This window comes from Meriones unguiculatus, chromosome 6 (genome assembly GCF_030254825.1).
Source record: "Meriones unguiculatus strain TT.TT164.6M chromosome 6, Bangor_MerUng_6.1, whole genome shotgun sequence".
NCBI classification, from domain to species: domain Eukaryota; kingdom Metazoa; phylum Chordata; class Mammalia; order Rodentia; family Muridae; genus Meriones; species Meriones unguiculatus.
This window is the reverse complement of record NC_083354.1, coordinates 77520136-77538789: the sequence shown is the minus strand read 5'-3', so window position 1 is coordinate 77538789 and position 18654 is coordinate 77520136. Positions and strand designations below refer to the sequence as shown.

The window sequence follows — 18654 nt, the reverse complement described above, 5'->3', positions numbered from 1 at the left end:
ATACAAGAAAGCCTCCAAACCAAAGAATGGCCCAGGCCGCAGTGTCACTAGCAAGAAACCCTACTACCGCGTGGGAATTACTTTATACCATTCAGAGTGGTCCGTCATCTCTCAGTATCGATGGGTAAAATTCTAGGATGTCAAAGCATCCCTTGGGTCAGGGATACTCAAGCCTCCTATAAAGGGGGGTAGAGAGATGGCTCAGGAGTTTAGAACACGGGTCTGTTCTTGCAGGTCAGGTTCCCAGCACCCACATTTAGCGGCTCACAACTGTCTGTAATCCCAGTTCCAGGGGATGTGATGTCCCCTTTGGCTACTGTGGGGCACCTGTATGCAAATGGAGCACAGATAGACGAACACATGCACACAGTCATACACAAATAAAATGAGTAATATTTTATAAGCTTAACATGTTATTTAAGGAACGAGAACAAGAAGAGTTCCTCCACATTCACTAGTCACACAATTTTACTTGCAGGGTTTATGGCTGCTGTTGTCATTTCTTCGGTTTTATGTTCTTGTGACAGGCTCTTGCCATGTGGCGCAGACTGTCCTAGAACTCAGGCAGTGGTTTCCCCGAGTGCTGAGAAGCCACGTGTGTGCCAGCCATCCTGCGTGTGCACCACCACACCTGACTGTTCTCACACTGTTAGTGTGAGCATGCTTGAACCTGCCTATGCAGAAACGTGACTGTACTACAAAATATTAAGAAGCCAACAAGGTATGACCTCAGAGAGGGCAAAACCACTGAAACAAACTTCTAGGATCTTGGAAAATGAGTCTGTTTTACTGCTCATAGACTCAGTTCCTCCTATGTAAAATTGGGTGGAGTCTATGATTTTCTTTTATTTCTGTGAGTCTCAGAGGTCTGTGGAAACTCCAGACGAAAGTAGGATTGTGGGAATGAATGCCTCATACAAGGATTGTCATCTAACCCTTTTTGGAGTCTTTGGGCAAGGAAATATTTCTGTGGATCACAAGACTTAATAATTATGATATAATATTAAATTAAAAGCAAATAATTTAAATTTAATTCTTTTCTTTATATACTTTTGAACAAACATTTTGTGGTTTGGGCAGTCATTTAAATACCATGCTTTTCTTCAAAATGAATAACAGTTAGATTCAGCCCTTCCCGTATTCCTCTCTGTCAGACTAACTTGCTGGGAGGAAAAGGAATTCATGCTGTTAAATCAGGACCAGGCATTATATTTACACGTAATAGGCGATCATTAACTAGATTCATCTTTCCAATCCATTAGGCCAAACAGGTGTGCACTGCAGTTATCCATCAATTGGATATAATCGTGAATTTTGTGTCGCTGAGGTGAGTGTGGTGTGCGTGTGTGTGCTTCTCCAAGACGACAGGTCGCGTCAGCTCGGGAGTCATCAGGGACTTCCCTCAGAGCGCCACAATTGTGCCAGGTCCTGTGGTGAATCACCCAAGCCTTCAGGTGTGCACAGCACACACTAGTGTTCCTGTGCAGCAGCTGGACTTATTTATTTATTTTGAGGGACTGATCCATTTCAGGCCCTGGGATGGGGGAGCTGCGAGGATGCTCCAGCCCTGCGTCTGCTCCTGGGCAGAGTACACCAGGGGGGCCCCACTCTCTTTCCCAGGAGGCCCAGCTGGGGGCCGAGCCAGGGCCGCCTCCTTACAGCTGGACCCTACACGAAGGTGTCAGATTCAAGTACTCCCATAGGCCAGTTTTCTAAAAGTGCTTTCAAGTTTCCATGGTGGTTTTTTTTTTTTCCCTTGAGAAGGGGAGGGCAAAAGAAGCTTTTGCGTTCAAATTCTTTTCCTTGTATGTAGACGTTAAAAGGAAGCTTTGCACTGGGCATGTTCGGATGTGAATGGGTTTGCTGATAAGCAACAGCCTCCCGGAACCATAGACTTAAAATAGTCCTCCTCCCACCACCACCCCCCAGGAGCTGCAAATGGTATCTGCCAAACAGATGACAAAGTACCTTGGACTGAATCACAGGGAGACAGCATTTTGAGCAGAACGCAGGCTAAACTCTTGTAATTACTGTTTATAGCTGGCCGAGGCTTCCTCGGAGAGGGCAAACACAAGAGGAAGTAAGTTTCCTGAACATTTCAGATGGCTGTGCATTAATTAAAGGCCAGCGCAGGACGGGCAATTCTCAGACAGGCTCCGAGTTGTTCCTGAGACCACAGTTCACCGCACGTTTTCTCTGGAGGGATTGAGTACTGGGATTTTTTTTCCCCCTTTATTTTTTCTCCCCATCTCCGTTTTGATCTCATGGCCTTGAACTCGCAGTGAATTGAAGAAAGAAAGAAATGGATATGTCTGACCCCAATTTCTGGACTGTGCTCTCAAACTTTACTTTGCCTCATTTGAGGAGTGGGAACAGGCTCCGGCGCACACAAAGGTAAAAACGCGGGATCTTCGCGCTGGAGTGGGAAACGCTTTCTCTAGCAGAGGCTGGGGGCTGCCGGAGCCCGGCCGCCTCCGTCGTTTTGTTTGTTGGTGACAGTTTGAAAAGTTTATGCCTTGCTAGGGCGAGTCTGTTTAGGTGGTTCCCCTCCCCGGTGGGGCTTCCTGGGGCTTCCATCAGTGCGCTGCTCAGAATTCTTTTGCAGTGTGTGTAATCAGACATTGCCTTGCCACGGGGTGCTTTGTCTCTGTCCATTTATCTACTTGTATTTTTACCATTCATTCACCCAGAGCTCGGCCTACTGGCATTCCTTATAGAGCTTCCAGAGGCTTGCCCTATGTTAGATATTCCATCTGTCACTTACAAGATGCGAATCTGTGTGGCAAAGATAACCCAAGTGAGCCGATTTCGCACTTAATGCTTTTAAAGAAGATCTTTCCAACTTTGGCATTTTGACTTTTTATTGTTTTCCTGACATTTATTACTTACATAGGGCCAGCCTTTCATTTGTAATAGATGTACATATATGTGAGTGTATAATATATATATATATTTATATATATTTGACAGAATGGATTGGGTGGGGTAGAATTGGTTGAGAGTCGAGATGGGACTGACTGCAGGTGAAAGAGAGGTCAGAGTTTGCAGAGAGCTGGAGTGAGATATGATTTAAAGGAGGCTCACGTCTCATTCGCATTTCTGTCCGAAACAACAAGTCACACTGGTGTATTTTCAGAGAGCTACAACCCCTGCATTGTGTAAATACAGATTTTTCTTTTCAATCAAAAATTGGCTTGGCATGTGCCTGTGAATGTGCTTGAAACAGTCTAGCTAAATAAACAGGATGCCAGCTATCAGATTTGGAACTTTGTAACTCTGTGTTCTGCTGTTGAGAGAGCACAGGAAAGTTGATCTTTTGGCGGAGCAATACCTGTAGCTATGTATAGCGTAAATGCAAATGAGAAGAACTTTCAAACAGTCGTTTTCTTTTTTAAGTTTGCCACGGTATTTCTTGCACTGTAGAGTACATCTACTTCATATATGCACATCCACAAATCACATGTTCTTGTGTGTATGTGTGTGTGTTAGACCCAGAGAGAGATCTGGAAGGCTTTAAAATCATTATTAATGCAGCTTGAGTAATGCCGATGACCCTAAATCACATAGCATTCATTGAGGCATGCGGCTGTTTTTCATGTTTTGTGGTATGATTGTGTTCAAATCATCTTAGTTTTGTCAGACCCCGCCCCCATCTTCCCATACTGTGCCCTCAGTGTTCCAAGTTTTCAGCTTAGCAAGTAAAGTTGAGGAGAAATACAAAGTCTCCATGGACAGGCCCTCGTGCCCTGCCATGCTAAATACTAGGGTTCCCACCTGTTCAGTCTGATTAGAGCATTTTCTGCCTCCCAGTGGGCAGCCCTGGCTGTCCCGCCACTCTGCCCTGATCTGGAGCCAGTTCAGATCAGGGCAGAGAGAGATAAGGAGGCCCTGACATTACCTGTGTGTCTGGTCCTGAAAAGCAGGCAGAACCTTTCTTCCCGATCCCTGCCCACCTGTTGCTGGTCCTATTGAAAGAATCTGGCATGTGAGGAATTCTCAGGCTGGACAGGCCTGAGTTTGAGGATAATAGCTGATCCAGCCTGCTCACTCCAATTAAGTCTGATGGAGCCTGGGACAGGAGAGTTGAGGAGGGCTGTTTCCACTCTCTCAGTCTCTCACGTATGTCTTCAGTTCAGGAAGGGGGTGGGATGAAGAGTTTCTTCTTTCTAGAAGTGCGGAGTTTGGAAATGTGCCTGAAGACATCTCTGCAGCCATCCATTTAGTTATTGTCTGTGTAACAGGCCAGCCTTCCTTTGTGCTTACTGGTCTAGTATCCCAGATCCAGAATGCTTAGGAACAGTTTATTTTTGATTTCAGGTATTTTTTGGTGTTAGCATCTTCTATGAGGAAAACTTAGCTCCAAGCTTGTGAATGGGTGTCATAGAGCTCACTAGCAGGCAGGATGCCCCACTCAAACAAAAGAGCGATGGGATGCTTCTTCATTCTCACCTTCAAAACCTGAACTGTGACAGATGCTGTCACCATACAAGCCAACATCACAGTTGCCTTGCTGGCCCAGCATGGCACTGGCTTATTGGTTCCTCCTCTCACAGGAAAGCATTTAAGGTGTCTCTTCTAACTCGGAGTCCTCCCTGGCCTGTAACTCATGGAGTGCTTGAGGAGAGGAGCTCACAGATTAACTTTTGCACATAGATCTTTAGGATTGTACCACAATCCTTGTATAGCACACACGGCACAGCCATGGGAGGGATGGGTTGTCTGGATAGATGCCAACTGTTCCTGCTTTGCCTTAAAGCTCAGAGAGCCTCTTAAAAATGCTTCCTTGTGTAGCTGTCCTTTCCCCCTCTTTCCCTTGGCCTGCTTCCTCAAGGCCATCTCAGTAGCAGTGTTCTTGCTTCATTGAAGGAGACAGAGCTGGACTTCATAGACAGGCTCTTCCCAGCTTCTCAGCTTAGAATGGAGTAAGCTCTGCGCACAACTTTAACTTCATAGATCTGTAGCTATGGAATTCGTTGAGAGTTCCCTCACAGCAGAAAGGACCTACCTGTGTCCCTGATGGACCTCTAGTCCAGTGGGTTTTCTTTTCCATTGGGTTAAGAACCTGAGGAGGAGGAGGAGGCCAGGCATTCTGCAGCCATATCTTCTCTGGGTCACACACCGCTGAGTTTCTGGGTGGGCTTTTGCTCGACGTGAAATGCTGCTCTACAGCAGCGGTTCTCAGCCTTCCTAATGTTGTGACCCTTTAATACAGTTCCTCCTGCTGAAGTGACCCTCCCAATCATAAAACTATTTTCGCTGCTACTTTGTAACTGTAATTTTACTACTGCTACAAATGGTAGCGTAAGTATGTGATATGCGGTATGTCAGATATGTGACCCCTCTTAAAGGGTCTTTTGACACCCGCCCCCCAGCAAGAGGGTTGTGACCCACAGGTTGAGAATCACTGCTCCAGAGGGCCTGGAGGTGCTTGGATTTTAACTTTCATCTGGAAACAATGTTGTCATCGGCTTAAGTGGTAACCTCCCAATCGGAGTGGCGGCCCCTCCTCACCCACATCACTAAAACCTTTATCCATGCCAGTGCTCAGGCTGGTTCTCTTGATCACTTCCAGCAAATCTTCCGATTGTATTTTCCTGAGGATCCCAACTTGTAAAAATCAAAGAATAAAGGAAGTTTTGTTTTTACCTTAATTTGTTTTCTGAATTTGCATTACTTAGGGTTGTTCTGAGTAGCAGGTACATGCAAGGATTTTTTTAACTGACATAATTGTCAAAATGTATTGACTGTTTATGAACATCACACCCTCCCGTCAGAAATATCTGTAGTGTTTGTTCAGTGAGTTTTTCAGTTTGTTTGGTTAAGTGTAGACGAGAAAGATGAAAATGGACTTTCGTTCTGCCCTGACTTACGCTCAGGGTGTTGGTAAGTCTGCACTCACTTCTTTTGTTGCCAGTCCAGTTACATCAACTTCTCTTAAGCACTTTTTATGTACCTGGGTAAGTGACTCAAAGGCAACAGTTGATGTGGTTCTGGAAGATAAGTTGATATTTCGCAGACAGCAGAGCGTCTTCCCAAAGTGGATAGAAATGATGTACACAGAGAAATGATGTGGCTGTGGCGATACAGAGGTCAGAGAGCACTTAAGTACATCGCTGGGGCATTGTTGGAGCAAAAATGTAAAAAGGCAATGAGGAGGAGGGTGGCTCTGAGCTCAGCACACTGGAGTTTAACGCTGCGATTTGGGCAAGTTCACTTTCTTGAACTTCAGTTTCTCCATCTTTGAAATAGGGATAAATAAGTTACTTATTGAATTATTACGTGTGTAAGCTTCATTACTGCTTCCTTTCATCCTTGACAGGGCTCGGCCCACGGCTCTCTCATCTCTCGTCAGCTTCAGCTTGGCTAATGCGCCTTTTATTTTCCTAATGCAATTACCGGTGAATAAAAACTCTGAATAAATCGGAGCTGTTGACATCACCGCTGTCATTACAACATGGGAGCGAGTAGTCAGCAGTGTGGTTGAGGGGAGCTGAGGGAGCATACCCTTAATCCTGTGGGGAAAAGGGGTTGTCTGGTGGCTCTGGAGAGATCTGGAAGTAGGGTGAGCTCTACCCACCACCACTCAGCCATTAAGCCATCGTGGCAGCCTCGCTGAAACTTTTTTTTTTGTGTGAGTTTAAAAGAAAGGATGGATGGCTGTGAGAGAAGTTAAGGATGGGAAAGTTGATGGGAGCCAGTGAGCCTCTGGCCCTGACCACAAACAAGGATGCTGTGACGGCCCTGGAAAGTGTTTTTGGCTTGAGGGCCATCTGGATGGTAGTCTGGACTCGCCAAACGTGTGAAAGTGGGGGATGGGAGAAGAGAGGGGAGTGTGGTAGTTGGAGTTGCTTCTCATATTCCCAGATAGTGGAAACCACTTCTTTGGAGTTTTGGTTAAGTCCTACGGACCCCAGGGAGCTCCTTCCTGCCTTCAGTTCACGCTGAGACATGGGATGCAGTAGTGAATAAGACAGTGTGTGTCAGCCTCCCCAGTAGGCAGATAGCTCAGACAGCCCATTGCCAAATCCAGGTCAGTGTTCCGACAGCTGTAAGCAAGAACTCAGAAGCGAGAGTAACCTTGTGGGCGTGGAGTGGGGGCTGTTTTAAATACTGTGGCCAGGGAAGGTCTCTTTGAAAAGGTAATATTTAAAGGGAGACTGAAGACTGCGGCAAACATCTGGTGGCAACTGTCTGGGATCATCAAAGGCTCTGAGGAAGGCCAAAGAGAAAGTCCCCAGACAGGAAGTTGAGTTTAGGTACAGGGCATTGACCTGGAAATGATCGTTTTTACCGTGGGAGGTGTAAATTAACCTGGGAGAGCAACAGAGCCTCATTGAAGGAATGGGCAGAGACGAGACAGAAGAGATGGCTTTCAGGAGGGCAAAGTTCCCTAAGAATGAAGGGTGCCTGTATGTGGGTGTGCTATCCCTGGCATGTGGAGATCATCAGTGCCCCTCAGCTTCAACACTTGTCCGCTGGTGCTCTGAGAGGGCGTTTAACAAGCTGGAGCAGAGTGAAGAGGAAAGGCAAGCTGAGTGACCGCTTTCCGTGGGCAGCCAACTGCAGTGATCACATATCAGGATACCAAGCCTTCTCCACTGTGGCAGCCGAGGAGCCTTCTGCTTGAATCACATCCCCTTACTCACTCTTGCTCACTCCATGGCTACCTCATCACCAGAACTGGCAATGACAGAAGTTTTCTTTTCTCATCCTCCCTGGAAGCTCAAGTTCCTCCCACCTCCTGTGAGTCTTTCCTCCCCTCCTCGCTCACTGTTGGAGTTTCTCTTTAAAGCCTTGACTCAGCTGGGTGCGGTGGCCTACACCTTTAATCCCAGCACTCGGGTGGAACAGGCAGGAGGATTGCTGCAAGTTCAAGGCTAGCTCGGTCTACATGGTGAGTTTCAGGCTAGCAGGCCTGGGTAGTGACAGCCTGTCTCTGAACACACGTAGACCTACACAGAACCCCACCTCTTAGTGTACGTAACTCCCCTCACCATCTGTTAGCTCCCTCCCAAGCCCTGGCACCAGCCCTTCTCCCTGCAGCTGGTTCCACAGGTGGTTGAAACCTGGCCCCACGTGTTGCTCCTCCTGGCCTCTCCAGGCCCGACCTGCGGGCTAGGCCCCTCCCTGAGTCCCTGTGCCCATTTCCGCCCACTCCTTGCCTTGCCCAGGCCTGTTTCATAACTGCTTCCTTTCATCCTTCTCCTGTCTTCATGTTCTCCACTGTACCTTGCCTATGGCTGCCTGTGGTCACGCCCTGCTGTTCTCTCATCCGCAGTCATCTCCAGCTTGGCTAATGTGCCCTGAAGGTGTCTTGTAGTGCTCTCCCCCACACCACACCCTGCTCAACCTTTTCGTGAATACTCCATCCAGGGAGGAGAGGGCTCTAGTCCAAGACCTTGGCATTTAAGCCTCTTAATGCTGTGTGATGAGGGCCTGGGCTTGCACACAGGACAGCGAGTTTTTCCAGCCTCTGCAGTTCCCCCTAAGGTTGCCCAGATCCCAACAATGCAAAGACAAGAGTTCAAGGCCAGCCTGGCTTAGAAGAGGAGCTCCCAGATAGTCTGGGTGCCCTGGAATGCTCAGTGTATTGAGATGGGCGAAGGAGGCACAGGGTGGAGAGGAATGTGTCAATGTAAAAAAAAAAAAAAAAAAAAAAAAAAAAGTAGGATTCGAAAGAATCGGTGTGCAAATAAGTCCTGAGAATGTGGAGCATGTGCTTTGAGGGGAGGTGTGAGGTCTTCACCCCGTAACTGGGAAGCACTCAGTACTGCGTCTGTGCTTCTCCCGGCTGTGTGACTCTCGGGGTGCTGCATCTGGGAGATAGGATATTGGAAGGTCTGCAGGTGCCATAGAATGTATCACTCTTTTATGGCTTTGTTTGGTTTTCTTGATAGATGTATGTTGGTATCGGGAGTTTAAATGATATCTTTACAGCAGGGCAGTCATAAGCTTTGAGGTAAAGACTAAAAAGCTGATAGATACTGGTATCAAGAAATTCTGAGTCCCTCTGTGGAGATGACCTATAGAGGACAAGGCCTGGAATTGGGCAGAAGCTACGTTAACTCTGTGAGAGTCTTCTCTGTATTGGTTAGTATAGAAGTAGCTCTTCCCTTAGAAAGATTCAGAGTGGAGGTCCTGAACCCGCATCAACACCGTCCTGTCCATACCCAACTCTGGTGTGAGCATACACAGAGGTATCTTAACCTGACCTATCTTCACCAGATGTCACCTTGTCATCTGAGTATGACATCATGGTGACTGATTAATCTCTTTGAAAGTTAACTAGGAGAGCCAAGATATTTAAAAAAGGGCCTGGGGCTACCAGTTTGAAAGTAGATGAATGGTGTGCGTAACCTCATCTATTAAAACCTGTCACTCTCTGTCAGTAGAAGTTGGCTATATATTAATAGTCACAAATGTGTTTTTCATGACACATGGGTACATTTTGTAACCAGAGAAATCTCTAAATAAAAGTTTCCATGGGCTGTTCATATTTGTAGTTTGGATCCTTCCTGTTTTCTTTGCGCCCTATCTGCCTGGAGATTAGGGATGGTCCATCAAGAACTTGGCTGTAAATTCTAAAATTGTTGACCTTAATCTTTGTTACAGACTAGGAGGACCTGAGGAAGTTTTAGCTAGACTAACAGCTATTGGGCATGCTTATTAGAGAAGGTAACTACACTGATCTCAAACTGAACAGTCATATTGTTTTGTCTTAAAGAAAAAGGGAAGATAGTGCAGGCTTTAGGCTTTCATCAGCACTTGAAGGTAAAATGGATCGCCGAGAGCAGGCAGCTGTTAATGTGGCTTGCTTAACTACAGAACCCTGGGAATCTCTCCATTCTGCTCCTGGTTTGGTCTTGGATTTTACCAGTGCCTCTGGCTTTTGTCTTTCATCTACTGTGACTGCAGACAAAATGCAGATCTCACCGTGACATCTCAACCTCCTGGGAGCTGAGGACTCTGGAAGGTCTCTAACCCGCATGGAAGCTCACATCCAAAGCAACTTTTGGAAGAGTGAATTTAGGTTCTGGGCAAATCACGTGGGTGGAGAGAGCCACTGGATGGATCATATTGGAGATCTTGCTGAGGTCTCCTGTGGTCATGAGGTTAGAGGGAGGACAGCCGACCTCAGCAGGCCCGTTTTTCACTATGAGTATTGTAGAAGCTTTTTAGGCCGTGCCTCGTTCTAATTTTAAATGTTACATGTTTATGCCTCAGATCCGACTGTGTCACCTCCTTAGGAGTCACCCGTGGAGGATTACCTACCCAGTGCCCAGTTTCTCGGCTGTTAAACCTGAAGGAAGTCACCGCACCTATAGCTTACATAAAATAAAGATATGCCTCACTCACATTCAGCATGTGTCTTGTGAAATGCAGCGTGCTAGGTGTCTCTACCTTGGAAATTACAATTATTAAATGTTTTATTTTATAGATTCATGGAGGGTTGGGGTAGGGAGAGTATGTTTGTCATGGGAAAAAGCTACCAACTGAATAAAGCTCTCTAGGAAATGCCAAATGAACTCTTTGTACTGTGAAACAATAGCTATTAAATGGCTATTATGTAATGTTGTTTCCTAAGTCTGAGTTTGATGGCTTGTTGATCTTGGACCTTGAGAACGAATTCCTGTAAAAGTATTAACTTTTACTTGGCTAAATTTTAGACTTTTGGTGGAAAAAATCAAAAGCATTTTTTAAATAGGTTACCTGAACCAAACATTAGATAATGATAGACGGAGTCGATTTTATTTTTGCCTGTGAGTTATCTATTTATTATCCTTCACCCTAATGCCCATCCACAGGAACAGAGAATTCATTCACCCCAAACTAGTGTTGTTGTACTGCTCTAGAAGCAGGCAGGTGGCCAGTCATCTGCATGTCACCTGCCTCTGCAAACTGAACAAATGGTTCAATTTGCATTTCCCATACATGGTAGTTCCCTGAATGGGGAGCTAGCTCCTTGTCTCCAGGTGGCCAGGGTGACAGATGGGCATGTAGGGAAGTTCAGACTGCTTTGGATAGAGTCTGTTGAAGAGGCTCATGTGCTTATGAATCATAACCCTCTGTGTGTTTTGGGGCTTCACGTCTGAGGTTAGGCCATGGCTTTAGTATATGCTGGTTGCTATATTTTTACTGTGCTGCCTTACTTCTCAAAGATGTCAGTTGAGTAAATTAGCCATAGAAATCAAGAGTTCTTAAGCTGAGAATACAGTGTTGGTTTTCTTTAAAAAAATTTTAATCAGTTAATTGGTTTAGTATGTTCACATGCATGAATGTATGTGTGTGTGTGTGTGTGTGTATGTGTGTGTGTGTATCAGAGGACAACTTTCAGGAGTTCCTTCTCTCCTTCCAAAATGTACTCAGGTCCCAGGTACTGAACTCAGATCTGCAGTGCTTTTACAGAAAGCCATCTCACCAGACCAAAGGTGCTTTCTTAATAAGAATTTAGGCTCCGGTTGGAGGCCTACTCCCTTTAGCCCAGTTCCTAGATCTGATGGCTTTGACAGGCTTATGAAGACGGCTTATTCCTTGATTTCATCTCATAGGAGCTCTCTGTGAGTAGTTTGGAGAGTTCTTCCCTGTTGAGAAGTCATCTTACATGTTAGTCTTCCAAGTCACACTTGGGATAAACTGTGAAATACTACACAGGCACTTTACTTGTTACACGTTAGTGTGATACCATACTTTCATGACATTCCTAAGATCTACACACATACGTGGAATTCCCAGGTTGGGAATCCATGAGGGAAAAGGGTTCTGACTCTTGGCACCAAGAGGCCTTCAGAAGTATTGACTCTAAGCCAGAGTAAATATATGTGCCCTTTACACTTTTCTTTCAGTTAGCAGAAATCCCTTCTAAACACTTACTTTGGCATTGAGGAAGCTCGTCATGACCTATTGTTCCAGAGAGGCTGGGGCCCTGTTGTAAGCCAGCGCTTTAGTTCCCATGCCGGCGACACGCTCAGCCAGGAGCTGAAGAAATAGCCTCTGCTTTGCAAACCTGCCATTCTTAGAGGTGTGTCCAGCAGGCAGTGGCTTGTAGCTGCTCCTTCAGCCTCTTGCACAGGTTTGCTTTCAAATCTATTTAATAGAGAAACTAATATGGTTGGAGGGTATTCATGGCCCAGCATGCACGGCCTTCGTTGGGAAGTCGCAGGTGTGTATACATCTTAAACGCTTTGTTAAAGCTGGTAGGCTAAAGAGCTTTCGGATTTGCTGTTGCTTTGTTCTGTTTGTCTTCTGGTTACAGATGAGGTTTTCAAGATGTAATAGGAATTAGATTGAGCAGGGTGGCTGAGGCCAGGTAGCTCCCCTTGCAGCTTTACAAGCGCCAAAGAGAAGCCAGATGTTTCTAAACTGGGCCAGAAGATAGCGAAGCCAAGCTCGGAGGAGTTACCTTGGAAATATGGGAACTTAATTACAGTTAAAAATACTTAGAGGGGATGACTTATGAGTCACACAGCTCTGTGTGACCCTTTTACTGCTCTGGGAGATTGCAGATGAGCCTGAATCACCCTCTGAAACCCGATAACCTAATAACCTAATTGCACCGTTTGACTTGTGTGGATGCCGTCCAGGGCTTGCCACATTGCCACAGTTTTTGTTTTCTCTCCCCAGTACTCATCCAGTGCCTTTTACACCAGGGCTGTGATAACCATCTGGGAACCAAAGATAGTGTATGTCATGGTCCTTTTAATTAAGTAGCCCAGTTCAGTGGGGTTATGAGGAAATGTTGACAAATAATCACAGTAGCATACAATAAGCAGCTGAGATCTACCCGCGTCAGCCAAGGAGCCGGATGGGGAGAGTATCTTTTGAGGGAACCTGATGTGAATGGTGCTAAATCTTCACGATGGTGCGGTAAAGGTGACATTATTAGAGCGGTGATGCAGGGAACAAGTGGGGACTCAGAGAAATGCAGTGGTCCCCAGGTCTCACCAGGATTAAGTGGTGAGTCCTGACGGGAACTTTGCTCTCCCAGTTCCTATAGAACTAGGCTCCAGCAGCAGCCTAATTATGTGAAAGTAATGTTTGTAAAGCAAGGCTAGAGTGTGTTAATTTTACGGAACGAGCATTCTCTTGGCGATTGGAGAGAGATTTGTGGAGCAGAGAGCTCCGGTAATTTTGATCTTTGCTATAGAAATGCCACCTGCTGTCTGAGGGGCGAGAATGAAAAATAGAAGTAGGCTTTGCTTTTGTCTTAAAATTGCCACCTGCTGCTTCTCTTTCCCATTAGTGGAAATTGTATATGTATGCTCCTGCAATCTCCTCATCTTAAAGCATCACAGTTTAGAATGGTGTTTGAGTGGGCTTGTGCATTTCAAGTGAAGCTTTACTTAGGGCGTAGCTCTGAACAGCTGCTGTTTTACGGCCTTTTGAATGAGGAACTCCCCACTGCATCCAGGCTTATTTTTCTGAGATTTCCCTCTATTGTAAAGGCCTGTGCATTCGATTGAGCGTGGGTGTTACACGAATACATGAAACCCATGCGGATACGGCAGTGCATGTACTTCGCGGCCCAGAACAGACAACAGTTCTTGCATCTTATTTGGCAGTTACCAGGAGAATACAGGATGAAAACAAAAACAGAAACCAAACTCTTCCAGGAGTTTTTAGAAAGAATTTTTTGTAGGCTTCTTTTGTTTTTAAAAAGTACAGTAATTCCATTTGTTTATACTAGGCTAATTTCTTAAGAGGACCATGGTTGATGACATTCACTTAAATACAGCTTTTCCTCTGAGAAAATCACTAAGATCTAAGAGGTGACTACTCTGAAATGTAGAAAACAACTCTGTCAGAATAAATTATAAATAGTCGACAACATGCAGAAGACACAAATATTGTGTCTAGAATTTTCTAAACCAGTAGAAACCCTTCACTGGTTGCCTCCGGATTCCTGTGTTGTAACATTTGAGCCTTTTCTAAAGAATTACTGCCCCTTTCTTTTTGTTGTTTTTGTTTTTCTTTGTTTCTAAGACAGAAAAAGGTAAACCTTCAGGGCACTCTAACTGTTAAATGTGTTTTCATTACTACTGACCCAAGTCCAAGACTGCTTCAGGTGGCTTCACATAAGGTCTAAAGCTGGAATTAATTTACTGTAGAGGAGAAAGTCCAGACAGCAAAGTGTGTTTCCTTTTGTTCTGAAATCAGGTATGTTAATACAGTTTATAGATGGCCAAGTTTGCTTTTTATATATGATGTTACCTAAGTTTTAACAATTAACTGTCATGTCACTAATTTCAAAACGAGTATGTAGAATGTTTCTGTTACCTCAACAAGTTTTAAATATTTTAATGAAGTGATCATGTTAATATGAGATTAGAATGACATTTTTATTTTGCCCCTATACCCTTTTTGTCAATGAAGAAATTTTTTTTTTTATTTTATTAAACTTTTAGTTTCTTAGCCAGGTGTTTTGGCTCATGCCTATAATCCCAGCACTCAAGGCTGAAGCAGAAGGATTACTAGACTGTAGCCAGCCTGGGCTACATAGTGAGTTTCAGGATACTGTGGGCTGGACTACACCTTGGGGCCCTGTCTCTGAAACAACAATAATCAGTTTCTCCACAAAGGTCCTTTCCTCCTCTTTCAGGCTCTCATCCAGAGTACCCTGCTACATTTACCATCCATTTTAAACGTAATTCTTATAATACTATATGGTTGACATGTGGTTGATAATATCAAGAGAAGTAGCAAGAATATAAGGAAGAGTGAGTCATTTTTTGAAAAGGCGTAAATTATGAATTCATGTTGTTCAACTTGTGGAATGCCCCCTTTGAAGCAACATAGATGAAGTTACTAGAAACCGACAGATAACCAATTTGGCAAGTGGGAAAGGTTTGGCTTAGATATGGGAACAGGATCGCTAGAAGCAATTTTACTTACTGTGTGTGTGTGTGTGTGTGTGTGTGTGTGTGTGTGTGTGATGCCTGGAGTTCGAAACATAGACCATAGGTATTGGGAAGTTCTGAGGCCCAGAAGAAAGCCTGGAATTTCCAGAGTAAGAACAAAACATGCATCTTAGAAAGGATGAACTTGAGGTGCCTTCTTTGCTTTTGAACAACCACGTCTTTCCAGTATTTTATTGTATTTGAAGTTCAGGGAATCTTATGTAGCATTTAAGTGTTTACTGACACCTGCCCTTGACCAAGAATGGGGAAGATAAAAATGACCCTAAAGAGGAAAATTACCTCCAAAGCCAATGCTCAGATAAAACCACTGTTAAAACCATGTAGCTTTTGTTTTCCTCTCTATTTATACAAATGAGTACACATATCACAAAACAAACACCTTATTCTACCTCCTGTTTTATTATCTGCTTTATCCCTTTGAGCTTCTTTTTAAATACCCATATTTACAGCAGTTAGATTTCCAGAAGACTTGAATGGTATCTGTATGATGTGTGACTGTATGAAGAATGACTGTGAGAGCCAGGCTTGGTGGTCACTGGTGAAATCCCAGCCCACTGGGTGACTGAGACATGAGGTTCACATGTTCAGTGCCTGCATGACATACAGAGTGAGTGCAAAACCAGCTCGATTAACCGAGTGAAACCTCATGTCAAACTGAAAAGTCAGAATATGGCCAAGGGGTACAGCCTGTTGGTAGATGTTGGCCTGGCGTGTGCAAAGTCAACCCCAATATACTGAAAAAATCAAATACTTCAACCCCAAACACTGAAAAACCAAACTAAAACAAAGTAAGGGATTAAGAAAAGGAAGGGAAAGAGAGAGGGAGGAGGAAGAGAGGAAAGCAGATTGGGGGGAAGAGAGGGAGGGAGGGAATGGTCCAACCTGGGTATGGACCATTCCAACCTGGGGTATGTCCACAGCCACTGTCTTGGTATCCAGCTGTGATGAGGGTGTCTCTCACTACCCTCACCCTTAAGGCCTCTCATCTTAGGTCCTATTCTTTCTTTCTTTCTTTTTTTTTTTTTTCTTGCACTTGGGTCTCATGAAACACACTCTTAGGATTTCTAATGCTAACTCTGATTCTAACTGCCACCTTCCCAAGGCTTAAATGTTACATTTCAAGATCTCGACTTTATCCCTTATGCCTGTGAGCAGGCTTGCCAGGTGGCAGGGCAATTAGTACATATTTGTAAGGGGCAGAAATGGTTTTTCTTCATGGGGGAACAATGATTCCATCTGCTTCATGTATGTATTCCTCCTCCCCCTACCCCCAACTCCATCCTTTGTAGAAAATCATCATTTAATTTTCAGAAATAAATTATGCAACTACAAATGATAGTTTCTAGTTTTTTAATCATGGAAACTTTTTTTAACTCTTAATTCTGTTATATTTTAAAATTTATGGACATCTAAGTTCATGCAAAGGGATTGCTTTTTTTTTTTAATTTGAGAGCATTGCATTTTATGTTAAAAAATGAGCCTGCCAAGAAGATAGAGTTGACACCCTCTCTCCTGTAAGAGAAGAAAATTAATGTTTAACTACCAAAACAAGTGACAGAGATGGACTTGAACCTTGTCTTCAGGTTTCGAATCGCACAACCATGGTGAAAAGAGAATCTTTAATCTCTCAAGGAGTGAGGGAAAAGTCGGGGGTTGGGGAAGGGAATAGGTTAAGGTTCACTCACAGTGCCTGCTTTGCTTCCTTTGAGTTCCAGGCACTAACCAGTGGCGCTCAGTTTCTCTTTGCCCTTGAAGTGGCAATTGAGAGCAGTGGATAATGCTCACCTAGTTCCTCTGCCTTCTCTCCAGTCCGTCACAGAGTCCAAAGACCAAGTGCCACACCTCTTTCTCACGCACATAAATAGTTCATTGCGTGGCACATGTGAAGGTCAGTGGGGTTGTGTCACAAAATCTTAGAGTGTTAAAGCTCGGAGAAGCTGACCACATTTTCGTGTTGCCATAATCTACCACAGGATGACAAAGAATTTGATGCCTTTCCCCTAGAATAGGAGAGTTCACTAGTGACTATTTCAGAAACCTGGGAGGAGTTTTGCCTGTTGCCCTGTTCCTCTGCATTTTTTTCTGCTTTTCTTTATAATTTTTTTCTTCTTCTGCTTTTACATTTACTTAGGGGGTGTGTGCACTCCCAAGCTTGCACGCACACAGGCACGTGTGGCATGAGGCATATGTGGAGGTCAGAGGACAGTTCACAGGGGTCAGTTGGCTCTTTCTACCATGTGCGTCCCAACTTGTTCCAACCCGGGCTCTCAGGTCTGGTTGCAAGCCCCTTTGGCCACTGAGCCACCCCACCCACAGTAACCAGCGCTCCTTGTGTCCTCTCTTTTTCGTGACAGGTGGGCTTTGCGTGGGTGCTGTGAACTGGGAAGGATGTGGGATTGCCATCCTTTTCACACAGCAGACTCCTCTTCGTCTGGGTTCAGCCCTGCTCTTAGGGTCGAAAGACTTAGGCCTTGGGTTTGGGTAGACTTTGGTTGGAACCTGACTCTGCATCATGTTAGGGACTTGGCCTTGGCAGGGCCACCGCACCTCTGAGGAAAACAACACTTTTCTGGGCCCCAGATTAAACAATTTGCAAAGGCTCTAGCCAGGAGTGGGCAAGCTCTAGCTTGCATGCCTGGCGTGGTTTGTAGATCACGTTTATTAGAATGCAGCTTCAGCCATTTGCTTAGCGATGTCTGTGATTTCTTGGTCCTCAGAGCAGAATTGAAGCGCTCCAGCGTAGACTCAGGCCTGCGATGCCAGAGACAATGTGGACCTTTTCTGAAACCGTAACACACCGTTCACCTTGGGCGTGCCTCACAGATTTATGTGCTCAGCAGATGAATGCTTCCCCCTCTTCCCGTTGCATATTATGAGTTCTGTCGTCTTCCGTTTTCTTTAGCCGTTCAGTTCAGAAGAAAGAGAGCGGAGGCAGGGCCTTCTCTATGGACCTTCCTAGAACTTCAGCACTGTTCTGGAATAACCTGAACTAGAACCACTGCACAGGAAAGAGCTTGTCAAAGGAGGCTTCTTCATGGCTCTGCTACACTATGGTAGCATGTGTTGACTTGAAGTGGGTGCCATGCTTGCTGTAGGAATGGAGCTTTTGCTAATCCAAGTGTAAGCAGAGGCAGGCCTCATAGATTGCAACACGCCCGGTTGAGCTGAGATTATTTCTCTTTATAGATGACTAAGTGTGCCTCATGTCTCTTCCTTCAAAGGCTTTAAAGCCCACCTCCTAAACGCTGAGATTTTCCTGTTTGCAAACACACTATAGTCTTGAGAAATTACAGAGGCCGTATTTCACAAAAGACTTTGTGCAGCTTAACGCCGGAGCTCCTGAGGCGAAGCTGAGACGTTTGAAAGAAAACATTCTCAAAGGAACAATAAGGATTTTTCCTGTGCTTATTTTGTTTTGCCTTGTAAGCAAAGCGAAACTCAGAATTCCTCAGCAGATTTAATTAGGGACACCCGTATCTAGTACAAAACCCAGACTGGGAATAGAGTATGGTGGGACGGATTTGAAGTGTTCATGATTGCTCTCTACCTCCCCCAAAAGCACAGGAAGGACAGGCATGGGTAGCTATACTTAAAATGAGCTTTTCTTTCTTTCTTTCTTTCTTTCTTTCTTTCTTTCTTTCTTTCTTTCTTTCTTTCTTTCTTTCTTTCTTTCTTTCTTTCTTTCTTTCCTTCCTTCCTTCCTTCCTTCCTTCCTTCCTTCCTTCCTTCCTTCCTTCCT

The 18654-nt window shown here is 44.8% G+C and overlaps 1 protein-coding gene across 14 annotated transcripts in view; it reads left to right on the top strand.

The window, feature by feature from the left end:
* Positions 1 to 18654, top strand: part of Mast4 (microtubule associated serine/threonine kinase family member 4) — a 585425-nt gene that overhangs the window by 421340 nt on the left and 145431 nt on the right. The window contains exon 1 of one of the 14 annotated variants that reach the window (XM_021649180.2): positions 1838 to 2394. The exons of 12 other annotated variants lie outside the window; for them this stretch is intronic. In XM_021649180.2, the coding sequence (XP_021504855.1) occupies positions 2303 to 2394 (92 nt within the window). In that variant the 5' untranslated portion in view covers positions 1838 to 2302. Of the gene's footprint in view, positions 1 to 1837; positions 2395 to 18654 lie in introns of those variants that run through there. One more of the 14 variants, XM_021649189.2, reaches the window with a different exon arrangement.